The 13482-nt window shown below is 36.1% G+C and overlaps 1 protein-coding gene across 1 annotated transcript in view; it reads right to left on the reverse strand.

Annotated features, from left to right (window-relative positions):
- Nucleotides 1-13482, reverse strand: part of PKHD1 (PKHD1, fibrocystin/polyductin) — a 492125-nt gene that overhangs the window by 188802 nt on the left and 289841 nt on the right. Inside the window, exons 42-43 of the mRNA XM_027840287.1 lie at nt 6024-6080; nt 5595-5725 (exon numbers count right to left, since the gene is read on the reverse strand). Coding sequence (XP_027696088.1) covers nt 5595-5725; nt 6024-6080 — 188 coding nt within the window. The remainder of the gene's footprint in view (nt 1-5594; nt 5726-6023; nt 6081-13482) is intronic.

Raw genomic sequence — 13482 nt, forward strand, 5'->3', positions numbered from 1 at the left:
ATATATATATATATATATATATATATATATACCTGGGACTCAATAGGACCCACCCTTGAATCAGTCTCTTTTTGTTCAGTCATTTCAGTTGTATTTGACTCTTCATGATCCCATTTGAGGTTTTCTTTGTAAAGATTCTGAAGTGGTTTGTCATTTCCTTCTCCAAATCATTTTATAGGTGAAGAAAAGGAGGCAAACAGGGTTAAATGACTTGCCCAGGGTTACACACCTAGTTAGTGTCTGGGGCCAGATTTGAACTCAGGTCTTCCTGACTCCTGGCCCAGCATTCTATTCACTGTATCACCTAGCTACCCATAAATCAATCCCCAGAATAAACAAATATCTGTGCTTTTTATGCCATACTGAGCCTAGCAAGTCGAAAATAAAAAATCATATTAGCCCCTCTGCACTAGGTTTTCCTGGAACACTTCCTTCTTCTCTACTAATAAAATTCATATTCTTTTTTTCCAGTATCATTGGATTTGGAATTAAAGGACTTGTGTTCAAATCATGCATGCCTTTGATATTTAATAGCTGTGTGACCTTGACTAAAGTTGTTCTATCTCCCTTGGCCTCATTTCTCTTCATCTGTAAAATGAAGTGGTTTTAATATCTAGTCTATGAACTCCCTTTCAGCTCCAGATCGATTTAGCATCTATTATATATTAAGTAGTACATGATTTTCTGAGGATACAAACAAAACATCCCTGCCCTCAAGGAACTTTTTACTGCTTGACTTTCTCTTCTAATTCTAACTGAAGAGAGGTACTTGAAGACTTACATGTTCTTAAAGGTATTCTGCTGTAAGTTTCTCTGAAATTCTGTAATACTTAGGAAAATATTAGGAATATTAAGGACATATTAGGAACATAGAAACACATATTTGTTGCTTAGACAATTAATATTCTTTGATTTCAACACTTGTTAGTCATGTGACTTTGGGCAAGCCATCTGACTTCCTCAAATCTCAATTTCCTTCTCTGTAAAATGGAAGTAATACAAATAAAATAATAATAAATGATAATATTTTATTACTTACCATACAAGTCTATTTTAAGGAAAGTACTTGGTAAAGTTTAAAAATCTACATAAATTTTAGTTACTGAGTCAACTGAGAAACAAAACAGTCTCAATGTCAATGGCGGTAGACGGAAATCAAAAGCATTAGAGAGATGATGCTCAGATGAAGTAAACCAGGCTAGACACTCTTACTAGGAGGATAACATCAGGCAAGTCTGACAAGTCATAAAGGCTATAATTATTAATAAAGCAAAGGACACATGGCAATGAATGCAAAGAGAAAGGTCAGAATATTGTTCAGAGTTGGCAAATAGAGACATTACAACAGAAGGGACAACATTATTAAGTATTAAGGAAAATAAGCAAAGATGAAGACAAGTATATGTATACTCACATATAATTACCTTGGGAGACACCATTGCCTAGTAATAGGTAATGATCTAAGAGTCAGGATATCTGTAATATACTTCCATTTCGGTTACTAATCTGAAGTATATTATTGACCACTTCATTTAATTTCCCTATGTGTCAATATGATCTATAAAATATGGATAATATAACTTGTTTTAGTGAACTCATAGGATTATGCTAACAATTAATTGATGGGATATCTGTGAAATCATTCAAAAAATGTGAAATCCTTCCACAGTGCCTACAAAAATGGCCACATGTCCCCTAAATTTAAAAAAGCAAACCTCTCCCTACATTCTAGGCCAGTAAATCATCTTCTTCTCTCTCCTTTTGATGCCCAAGCGTCTCACTATTTACTCATTTCTATTCTAATGCAATCTGGATTCTACTACCATTATGCTATAAAAATTACTCTCACATGCATCACCTGATCCTTCCTAGATTTTGTCTTACTCCTTGACCTTTCTGAAGTATTTGATGCTTCAGCCACATCATCCTTTTTTAAACTTTCTTCTCTATCAAGCAGTCCACAAATATTTACTTATTTGATCAACAAGAATTTATTTATTTGATCAACAAGTATTTATTTAGCACCTATGATAATCTAGGCAATGTTCTAGATATAGGGAATACAAGAACTATAATGTGTCCTTTGCTTTATTAATAACTATAGCTTTTATTACTTAAAACATACATATGTCATAATGATATACTACATAATGATATGAACAAATATATATATATGTATATATATACATATATACACTGTGTGTGTATGGGTGTGTGGAGAGAGAGGGGGGAGAGAGAGTAAAGAATGTTACAATACCGAGGTAAAAACACAAAAAAAAATGTTTGCAGAAGTCACAGGTTTGGAAAAGGGGGAAAATGAGATATTGAAACAATTACAAGAGCCAGAAAAGGAAACAAAAACCAAGAATATGCTGACCAAGATATAATGAAGGTAAAAGTGTCTTCATGGGCTTCTTAATATAATAGATTTAGAATTGGAAGGGACCTTAGAGATCATCAATTCTCATTTTGTGTATAAGGAAACTGAGTCCAGAGAAGGGATATAGCTTGTCCAAGGTCACATAAGTAGTAAGTAACAAATCTGGAATTCAAGCTTAGGTCTTCTCCAAATATAATGCAGAGATATAAACAAATAATGCTTATTTGTTTGTATCTACCAAATTGAAGGACGTGTTATATCTAAAATGTAAAATATGTTGTAAGATCATGAAAGAAATGAAAGCCAAATAGGCATTTTTCAAATGTTTTTGACCATTTTCGCAGGCCATTTCTAAGTCAATATTTTCCCACTGCTGATTGGGTCTTTCCTGACTTGTCAGTCATCAATTGATGTTGACTGAACAACTTTTCACCCAATCGGCTTTCATCAGTTGTGGCTTATGAGTTCGTCCTATCTCAGACTGCCCCTTTTCCTTTCCCTGTGTGCTAGTATATGTCATCTGCCCCAAAAAGTACTGCTACTCAATACAGATGATGCAATGTTACCAATTGCATGTTACCATGCAATGCTTGGCATAGATACGGTCCTTCCTAGAAACAGAACGATGTGCTACAGAAATCAGCTTTAGGGTTTTCTTTCTTGTGACTCTTTTGTCATTCAGTATGTCTAAGATTCTATAGCCAATTACTCACAATGCATCCTAAAACGGGATGCCCTTGGACCCAAACTGAGTCAAAATAAAAGCACAGCATGCTCTCAGTATATTAAAAACTCAGAGCACTATCAATGTTTCCGGGTCCATGAGTTTCAGTTTCCTAGGATCCTTGCAGTTCTGCCTGCTTTCCTTACAAGCATATTAGGTACCTAAAATGGTGTCTAAGTGCTGTACTTGGAATAAACATAATTAAGAGTCTGGAGGAGAGTTAAAGAGATAACCACAACTTTTATTAAGGGTTATTCAGCTGAAGGTAATTGAAAACACACGATAAGAACACAGAGGAAAACAAGAAGCTCATTCTCTCTGCTCCTCAGAAATTTCACTAGTTTTATACCAATGGGCACAATACTATCTCAGGGAAGGATTCTGAATCTTTTTTGGTTTAACCCTTTCATGGACAATCCTTATGTTTCAGTCATAGGCAGAGAAAAACTAGAAACCCATGCCTATTAATCTACTACAATATCTCACTACAAACCCAAATACCAAAGTGGAACCAGGAAGCTTCTGTCAGCTCCTCCTTACCTCAAAGATAAAATACAAACTTCACTGTTTGGATTTTAAATCCTTTTGTGATCTGGTTCCAACCTACTTTTCCAAGGTTCGTGATCATTTTTCTCCTTCACACATTCTCTGTTCTGGCCAAACTAGCTTACTTGCTATCGCTCATATAAAACACCCCATCTCCCATCTCTGTGCCTTTGCACAGGCCTTCCCTCCTCACCCCTACCTCTTAGAACCTCTAGCTTCCTTCCAAGTTCAGTTCAAATGCAACCTTCAAGAGAAAGGCAATCCTTATCCTCTCAGTTGCTTCTGCCCTACCCAGGATATTATTTTGGTTTTAATTATCTATATACTTATAAATGTTGCTTTCCTCCAATAGAATATTAACTAGCTCCTTGGAGACTTGGTATTGCTTAATTTGTTTGTTTGGTTTTGTTTACTTGTTGTATAGTTTAATAATGTTCTTGGCATCATTTAATTTTTGTGCCTGGCAACATGGTAGGTGTTGAATAAATGTTTGTTAAATTGAAATGAACTGGAAATTTGAAAGTTCTTAAGAGCTACTAGATGAAGTTGAATACAACCACCAGGAAGTGGTTAATAGGAGACTGGTTATCTTGTGTAGATTGTATTAAACCAGGAAGTGAATTTAGAGCAGCTAAAATCTTGGGGCAGAAGACTTGCAGTCAAAATAATGAAAAAAAATTGCTTGTGAGGAAATGGAGCAAAAGAACCTTTGCATCAGCTTGTGTCTCCCCTCCTCCCCTCCCTGGCCAAAAGAGGACCTTGTGAACTTCAAAAGGTCTGGAAGTTTGGGACCTTTCCAACTTCCCATTGACATCCTAGCAGATTACTTGGAACAGCTTATGGTAGTGACTGTGCTGGGAGCCAAGGATAGACTGGATATAATGAAAAAGGGCAAATTCAATATTCTACTAGGAACCCAGCAGAAAGTTATACTATACCTAAAGGGGACATCATGAAGTCTCATGGAGAGAAGAAAAATACTTCTAGAACTATGATGTTGCCAGTGTCACTTTGCCATAGTATGCTCTCCAATCTTGAGCCCCCTTTCCTCTGGACCCTGCATGTACTTGTGGGAACATTTGTCACAAACTTTGGGGATAGAGGATGTTTTGTGCCAACTACTATACTACCTTAGCAAATATCCCTTACTAATGCTTAGCAATAATTCCTTACTGCCTGATTAGGTGAGGGCAAACTAGACCATTTTTTGCCTCAAGTCTTCCCTAGCCTTTAATTGCTCAACGGGCATTGCCTCAGATGAACTGAGACCTGGGAAAGACCTTACGGTAAAAAGGCCATGGTCTCCCGCTGCATCTAGAGCCATTGCCAGTCATCTTGACCTATGTCTTGCTACTGGACTCTGATGACTTTGGAGGAGAGAGTAAGGCTGATTGATGACTTTGCACAGCTCAGCCACACTTAGATTTAATTCACTTGCAAATCAAGGCATCACTGTCCTGATGTCATTGCTCCTCTTCAAGAACAAAAGACAAACAACAACATCAACTAATAATCATTGGGGAAACCTATAGTACTAAAGACCAATTTTTAAAAAACCCTCAATCCCTCAGGACTATCTCTAGAACCTTAAATGGAGATACATCCTCTAAGTTTTGGGAACCAAATCCAACATTATAAGCGGAGGTTAGGGAAATAAGTCCTGAGTGTGTGTTGAGTATTTTAACATAGGAAGGAAATGCACATAGAGGGAGTAGTGGCCATGGAAAGATGCTCTGGTCCAGGAAGTCACAGAGATGGTAATGTGAGCCACAGGAAAATTGATTGACAATTAATTGGTGATACTGTCTTAATTTGCCACAAACTCCAACTCCATTCCTTCTCACAATTGCTATTATTCAACTGATTTTGCTCTCCAGATGAGCCTCTTGGGAATTCATGCCTCTTCAGTTGTCATCTTCCTCTTAATAGAGCTTATGGTCTTACCTCTACAACATTGGTCGGATCTTGGATGTAGATACCAGCTGGTGACAGCACCTCAATACTAGAAAGACCTTCAGTTCCAAAAACTCCAATTACCACATTGCTTCTTACTATATTCCCCTGTCTTGAGAAATCTACACACAAAAAAGAAAGAAATCAAAAGGAGAAGCTTTAGAACCATAATTAATAATCTTTACTGGTCAAATCCTTTTAAATGTACAAACTGATTATATGTCTCACAGAGTACATGGAATATGCAGATGTCATATGTGTATGTATATGGGTATGTAATATAAACAGAGTATAGAGAAACTGTGCTGAGCATATTTAAGAATATTTAAGACATTATACATTATGCCATCGGCTTGCTCTGTAAAATACATGACATCTTAAATTTATTATAATATATTTAAAACAAATTCATCCATTTACCAGTTTTTCTTCTGGGGACAGCCTTCCAAGGGAGATGTCTCATTTCCATGTAAGTCCCTGAGGAAAAAATACAGTGTAACCAGAGCACATTTCATGCCACTGAACAAAACAAGACATACCAACCATATCTCTTTTTTTTAACTTTTTTAAGTTTAGGAATCACACAGGAAAACTGAGATTTCAAGCACCCATGGGAGAGAGACAGACAGACAGACAGACAGAGAGATAAGACTGAAACAGAGGAACAAAGAAATCATCACTATTGTCATCCTGTTACTAGGAATAGCCAAAAATGAACCACTCCCAAGAAAGAAGACAACAACACCTCATGCTGTTTCCTGTTACTTTATAGGTCAGATTTTTAAGTTTAGGATGTATATTTCTACAATTTTTAAAAGCTGCCACCAGGTGGATGATGGTGTCAGGAATCTCAGTGGTCCTTCACAGTGCAGTCAATTTTCCCACAGATGTGGGCAATTGAAAAAAATAAAGATTATACTTTTCCACTTAGTTACATTTTTTTTCCAGGGGTCAGTTAGGTGGTACAGTGGTTATAGCACTGGGCTTGGAATCAGGATGTCCTGAGTTCAAATTCACCTTCAGACATTCACTAGCTCAGTGACCCTGAACAAGTCACTCAACCTCTTTCTTCATCTGTACGATTGGGAAAATAATAGCACCAACCTCACAGGGTTGTTGTGAGGACCAAATGAGATAATGGGTAAGGAGCTTTATAACCCTATTTCTTTAAACAGTTTTAAAACATGAGCATAACATCTACTATTCTATGAAATAACATATAATTAGCATAAAACATTCCTAAATAATACATGTAATTAGAGATTTAAAGAAATGTAAGTAAACTTTGGTCCCTTTCCTAATATAAACTGTTATTCATTTTAGTCTTTTCTCTCTTTACTCTACACATTTTTAAACAAAGAAACTTTAACTCTTGGATCTTTTAGGTAGTTAAAATCCTGGCCTGATATACAGCTTTCTGAGTTGCAGTCCTCTACAGACCTTCCTCAACTATCCTTACCCATGACTATATAACTTCTTTCTGTTTAAACATGCTTTAGGCTGCTTTCCAGGTTCCCTTCTTCAGGTCTCTGCATTTTTTCACTTGCAGGGTTAGAGGCATTAAAAAGAGTAAGATTTCATCTAGAACTAGCATCTTACTTGGAAAGGAACAATTATTATGAATGAACAAGAATGATTAGTTAATCAATCAGAATTTATTAAGTCTCAGAATTAAGTGCCAGGCACTGTGCTAGGTACTATGGATACAAGTTCAAAGAATGACATATAGGTCCTAACATCCCTGGCAACGGATCAAGTCAAGTCAAGTTATTAACCTCCAAGGGTCTCATTTTCCTCATCTATAAAATGAGATCATTTATTATTTTACTATGTGCTAAGCAATAAGGATACAAACATAAGGGAAAAGAAAGACAAGACCTGACTGGTGGAAAAATCCAGAGAATGAAGGGTGGTTAGTCTGAGCCCTTCCTCAAAATGGTAATTCCAGAAAGAAGAAAAAGGGGCCTTAAAGAAGGCTAGGGAGAGAGGGAGAAGGTAATTGAGCCATAATGGTGACATCCAGAGAATTATCACCTATCCTTTTATTGAAAACCTCTCTAATGAAGGAAAACTCACCAGTAGATCTCACCATGACAGTCTAAGGGATGATGTTTGAGCTGAAAAGAACCTTAGAGGTCATCTGGTCCAATGAGGACAATGAGGCCCTTGGAGCTTAAGTGACATTCCCAATGACACACAGCAAATGGCAGAGTCAGGGCATGAACCCAGGTCCTCTGACTATTTTTGCATAATATTGTCAGGATTTTTTCCCCCTTACATCTAACTAAACTCCACTTTTGTATAATTTCTACCCATTACTCTTAATTCTTCTCAATGGGGCCAATCAGAATACATCCAATCCTACTTCCAATAAAGAGCTTGAAATATTTGAAAAAGAACTGTTATACTCATCCCCAGCCCTACCCTTTAAGCCTTCTCTTCTCAAGGATAAATATTCCTAGTTGTTTCAATGTTACATGTGCCTTTGTTCATCAATGGTGATATTCAGAAATGAATACTGTATCCGAGATGTGGTCTGAGTAGGGCACAGTACAGTGGAGCTGCTAATTCCCACGTATTTCACATCAGATTTCCATTAATAAAGCCTAAGCAGCCACTAGTTTTATCAGCTACCGCATCATTCTGTTGACTCAAATTCAGCTCAGATTTGTAATCCATAAAAATTCACAAGACCTTTTCACAAAAACTGTTGTCTATCTACATCAATCACATCTTATATTTATGCAGTTGACTTTTCATTTTTAATTAAATTATTTTTTAATTAACAAGCATTTTTTTCTCACTCCCACTACCAAAACTAGAAAGAGAGAAAAAAAATAAAAAGAATCCTTGTTACAAATATGCATAGTCAAGCAAAACAAATTCCAACATTGGCCATGTCTGTAGTGATAGTCCATCACCTCTCTGTCTAGGAGATGGGGAGAAGCTTATAGTTTATGAATGCAATGGAATACTATTATGCCATTAAGATATATCATAGGGGGCAGCTAGGTAGTGCAATGGATAGAGTACTGGTCCTAGAATCAGGAGGACCTGAGTTCAAATACACAGATACACTGTGCCTTTGGCACATCCTTTATCAGCCAATCTAGGATTCCAATATTTCAATGACTTGTGATCTCAAGGTAGAGGGTAAGCCCCTCCATTGATGAACACAAGTATAAGGTTTTGGGGTTTGTTTTTAAGTTGGTATGACCAAAAAGTTACCAGTCAATCTCTAGTCATAGACTTCTTTAAATTATCTAGACTGACCCTTTGAAAACAGGTATCAAGTTTTTCCCTGAGCCTGTACTTAAAGCATTTCTAGCTTAGCAGGATCTGCCAGAGACTCCACTCTCCTGGCAGAGACTCCACCAAGTCACCCCTGTACCACTTTTTGGCATTAGAGTAGGCTTTCAATGAAGGGAACTCTGCCAAAAACCAAATAAGGTTTATCTGCCATGGTTTTTTTTTTTGTTGATAAATCATGCTTACTCAGAATGATAAGCACCCCTTTAATAATCTATATTCAAATTTTCCTTGGAGTAGATGTCCAGTTTACTTGCCTATAGTTTGAAGAATCAATTTTCTTATTTTTTTCCAAAAATTGGGGTGGAATTTGCTCATTTGCTTCCTTCAGGACTTTTCCTATTCTTTATGCTTTTTATTTTTTTTAAATAGCTCTAACAACAATTCATCCATCACATTTTTAGATACTCATAAATACTGTTGACTTGGTTCCATTTTCCTCAATATTCATTATCTTTGTTCAGCTCATTCTGAACTTAAGCCCCCCCTAGATTCAATAATAATACTAATAACTAGCATTTATATAGCTTAATGTATGGAAAGCACTTCACAAATATTATCTGATTTGATCCTTACAACAATTGAGGGTGGTAGGTGCTATTATTATCTCTATTTAAAGATGAGGAAACTGAGGCAGAAAGTGTCTTGTACAAGGTCACACGTGTAGTAAGTGTCAGAACCCAGTTCTTCCTGACTCCAGATACAGTGCTCTATCCACCACAACTCTTAACTGTATTCCTATAAGACCATTCCTCTCTTTTGTATTCATCTTTAATGATTAGAACTTACTCCCATCTTTTGTGCCCATCTTTAAACTCTTCCTCAGTCAGGGGCATCTAGGTGGTACAGTGAATACAGCACCAGTCCTAGAGTCAGGAGGACCTGAATTCAAATTCAGCTTCAGATATTTACTAGTTATGTGACCCTCGGCAAGCCACTTAAACCCAACTGCCTCAAAAAAAAATTTTTGTCAATGTAAGTTTTTTAACATTTCTTTAGATACCCTCTTCCTCTTCTTTCTCAGCAAAATCATTTAAGTTTATGTCTTCAGAGTTTTATTCTTGAGATTCTTCTAAACTTCTTGAGGTAACCTTCTATACATATATGCCTAAATTTGTGATTAGTTCTTCCTTTTCATTTCCTAGGCAGATTTTCTTCCATTTGATGTTTCTCTCAACTTTCTCTTTGCCCTTTGATTCCCAAGCTTATGTCAATTTTAATTTGCATTTAATGCTAAAATTTCCCCATTAAACACTTCGCTTAGCAGACCTTCAAGTTTTACAGTCTGGCTTTTGATCCAGAGAGCCAATTCTTAAAGGGAGCTAGCATGTTTGAATGAATTTAAATACAACATAACAGTGCTAGAAACAGATCTCTTCACACCCTTCATCCAGCAAAACATTCTTTGGCTCTCTTGTTCTGCTCTGATGCCTTTTTCATTTTAGACTTTTCCTTTTTATTAGATGGTTCCAAGGGGGCACTGGGCTTTGGGCAGTTATTGCCCCATTGTTCCTCATCATTGACCTATATAGTGGGTGTAAGATGAATATTATTATGGTATTTCAGTTCAAAATGTGATGCATTTGAGTTCCAACATAGACTTGATTTCTTGAGAAGTCAATAGAACGCTTGAGGGAAGAATTCAAGAACTCCCAACGTTCATTTTTGGCAGCCTAGGTAACACTTGGTACATTTCTGTGAAGTCATGCAAAAAATATTTATTTGACCTTTAAATAAAGATAAATACTTACGAGCAGTATGGGGCTCTGAATAGAGAGGTAACCTTATTTTTAGGAAGACCTAGATTCAAGTTTCACCTATGACATGTACTAGCTCTCTGATCATGACTGAATCATTTCATCTTTCAGGACCTCAGACAATATTCTAAGATTTGAAATTACAGGTCAGTTGCAATATTGCATCAGCAAGAATTCCCCCAATGGGAATTCAGATGAAATCACATCTAGACCAAAATAAAATAGCTAGCATTCATATAGTGCATTGAAGTTTACCAAGTGTTTTACATGTGCTATCTCATTTTATCCTCAAAACAACTTATTGAAGTAGGTGCTACTATTCTTTTTTAACCTTTCTTTACTATTTTTATTGAATACATTTATTTTAATAGTATTTTTTTCCAAATTACACATCAAGACAATTTTTAGCATTCATTTTTACAAGATTTTGAGCTCCAAATTTTTCTTTCCCCCTCTCCTCTTTTCTTCCTAAAATAATATGCAATTGATATAGGTTATATATGTGCTATCATGTAAAACATATTTCCATATTTGTCACAGTTGTGAAAGAAGAAACAGAACAGAGGGAAAAAAACAGGAAAAAATAAAGTGAAAAATATGTTTCGATCTGCATCTTCATGATTCCTTTGTACTAATCTTGGATCATGGTGTTGCTGAGAAGAACTGAGTCATTCATAGTTGATCATCACACTATGTTGCTGATACTTTGTACACTATTTTCCTGGTTCTGTTCTTTTCACTTTGCATCATTTCATACAAGTCTTTCCAGGTTTTTTCTGAAATCTGCCTGTTCATCATTTCTTATTGCACAAAAATATTCCATTACATTTGTATATCAAAGCTTGTTCAGCCATTCCCCAATTGATGGGCATCCCTTCAATTTCCAAAATTTTGACACCATGAAAAGGGCTGCTATAAACATTTTTGCATATGTGGATCCTTTCCCATTTTTTATGATTTCTTTGGGATACAGACCTAGTAGTGGTAGTGCTGGATCAAAGGGTATGCACAATTTGGTTGCCCTTTGGGCATAGTTCCAAATTGCTCTGCAGAATGGTTGGATCAGTTCGCAACTAAACCAATAATGCAATATTTATCTCTCCAATATTTATCATTTTCCTTTTGTTTTGTCACATTAGCCAATCTGATATGCGTGAGGTGGTATGTCAGAGTTGTTTTAATTTGCACTTCTCTAATCAAAAGTGATTTAAAGCACTTCTTTATATGCCTATAGATAGTTTTGATTCCTTTATCTGAAAACTACCTATTCATATCCTTTGGCCATTTATCAATTCAGAAATGACTTGTATTCTTATAAGTTTGACTCTGTTCTCTATATATTTGAGAAATGAGGCCTTTAGCAGAGACACTTGCTGTAAAGATTGTTTCCCAGCTTTCTGCTTTCCTTCTAATCTTGGTTGCATTGATTTTGTTTGTGCAAAGATTTTTAATTTAATAAAACCAAAATTATCTATTTTACATTTCTTAACGCTCTCTTTTAGTCATGAACCTGTAACTCATTTATCTTCTCCTTTAAGAATTTCGATGCTATGCCACTTGATGCATATATGTTTAGTATTGATATTATTTCATTGTCTGTGATACCTTTTAACAAGATACAGTTTCCTTTCTTATCTCTTTTAATTAGGTCTTTTTTCGTCTTTTGCTTTTGTGTGTGTGTTTTGTTTTTGTTTTTTTGGGTTTTGTTTTTGTTTTTGTTTTTGTTTTGTTTTTTGCTTTGTCTGAGGTCAGAATTGGTGTCCCTGCTTTTTTTTTTTTTTACTTCAGCTGAAGCATAATAGATTCTGATGCAGCCCTGTACCTTTACTCTATATGTATCTCTCTGCTTCAAGTATTTCTTGTAAAGAACATATTGTAGGATTTTGGTTTTTGATCTATCCTGCTATCTGCTTTCATTTTATGGGAGAGTTCATCCCCTTCACAGTTATGATTACTGTGTATTTTCTTTCATCCTGTTTTTCCTCCTGTTTGTCCTCTCTCTCCTTCCACCCTTTCCCTCCTTGATGGTGTTTTGCTTCTGTCTACCATCTCCCCCAGTCTGCCCTCTCTTCTCTCAGTCCCCTCACCTTTACTTAATCTTTTCCCCTCCTACTTTCCTGTTGGGCAAGATAGATTTCTATATTCCACTGATTGTGTACATTATTCCCTCTTTGAGCCAATACTGATGAGAGTTAGGTTCAAGTGATGCCCATCATCCAACCTCCTATCTTTTCCTCCATTGTAATAAGTTTTTTTGCACCTCTTCATGTGAAATAATTTACCCCATTCTACCTCTCTCTTTCTTCTACACACAGTGTACTCCTCTTTCTCATCCCATAATTATTTTTATGTCATTCCCCAAAGTTGCCTTATACTCATACCCTCGGTCTATGTATATTCCTTTTAGCTTTACTATTAGTGGTACAATTTTTAAGAATTATAAGTATCATCTTCCCATCTGTAAACAGTTCAGCTCCATTGAATCCTTGATCTTTTTACCTTTTTAGGCTTCTCTTGGGTCTTGATATTGTAGATGAAATGTTTGTTCAATTCTGGTCCTTTCTTTATGGAAGTTTGAAATCCTTCTATTTCATTTAATAACCATTTTTTCCCTTGAAGCATTATGTTTAATTTTGTCAGGTAGGTAATTCTTGGTTGTAGTCCTAGCTCCTTTTCCTTTCAGAATATCATGTTCCATGACCTCAGATCCTTTAATGTTGCAGCTGCTAAGTCCTGTGTAATCCTGATTGTGGCTCCCCAATATTTGAATTATTTTTTTCTGGCCACTTGCGGTATTTTTTTCCTTGGCGTGA

The sequence above is a fragment of the Vombatus ursinus genome, unplaced genomic scaffold (assembly GCF_900497805.2).
Source record: "Vombatus ursinus unplaced genomic scaffold, bare-nosed wombat genome assembly UNPS02004698.1, whole genome shotgun sequence".
Lineage (NCBI taxonomy): Eukaryota > Metazoa > Chordata > Mammalia > Diprotodontia > Vombatidae > Vombatus > Vombatus ursinus.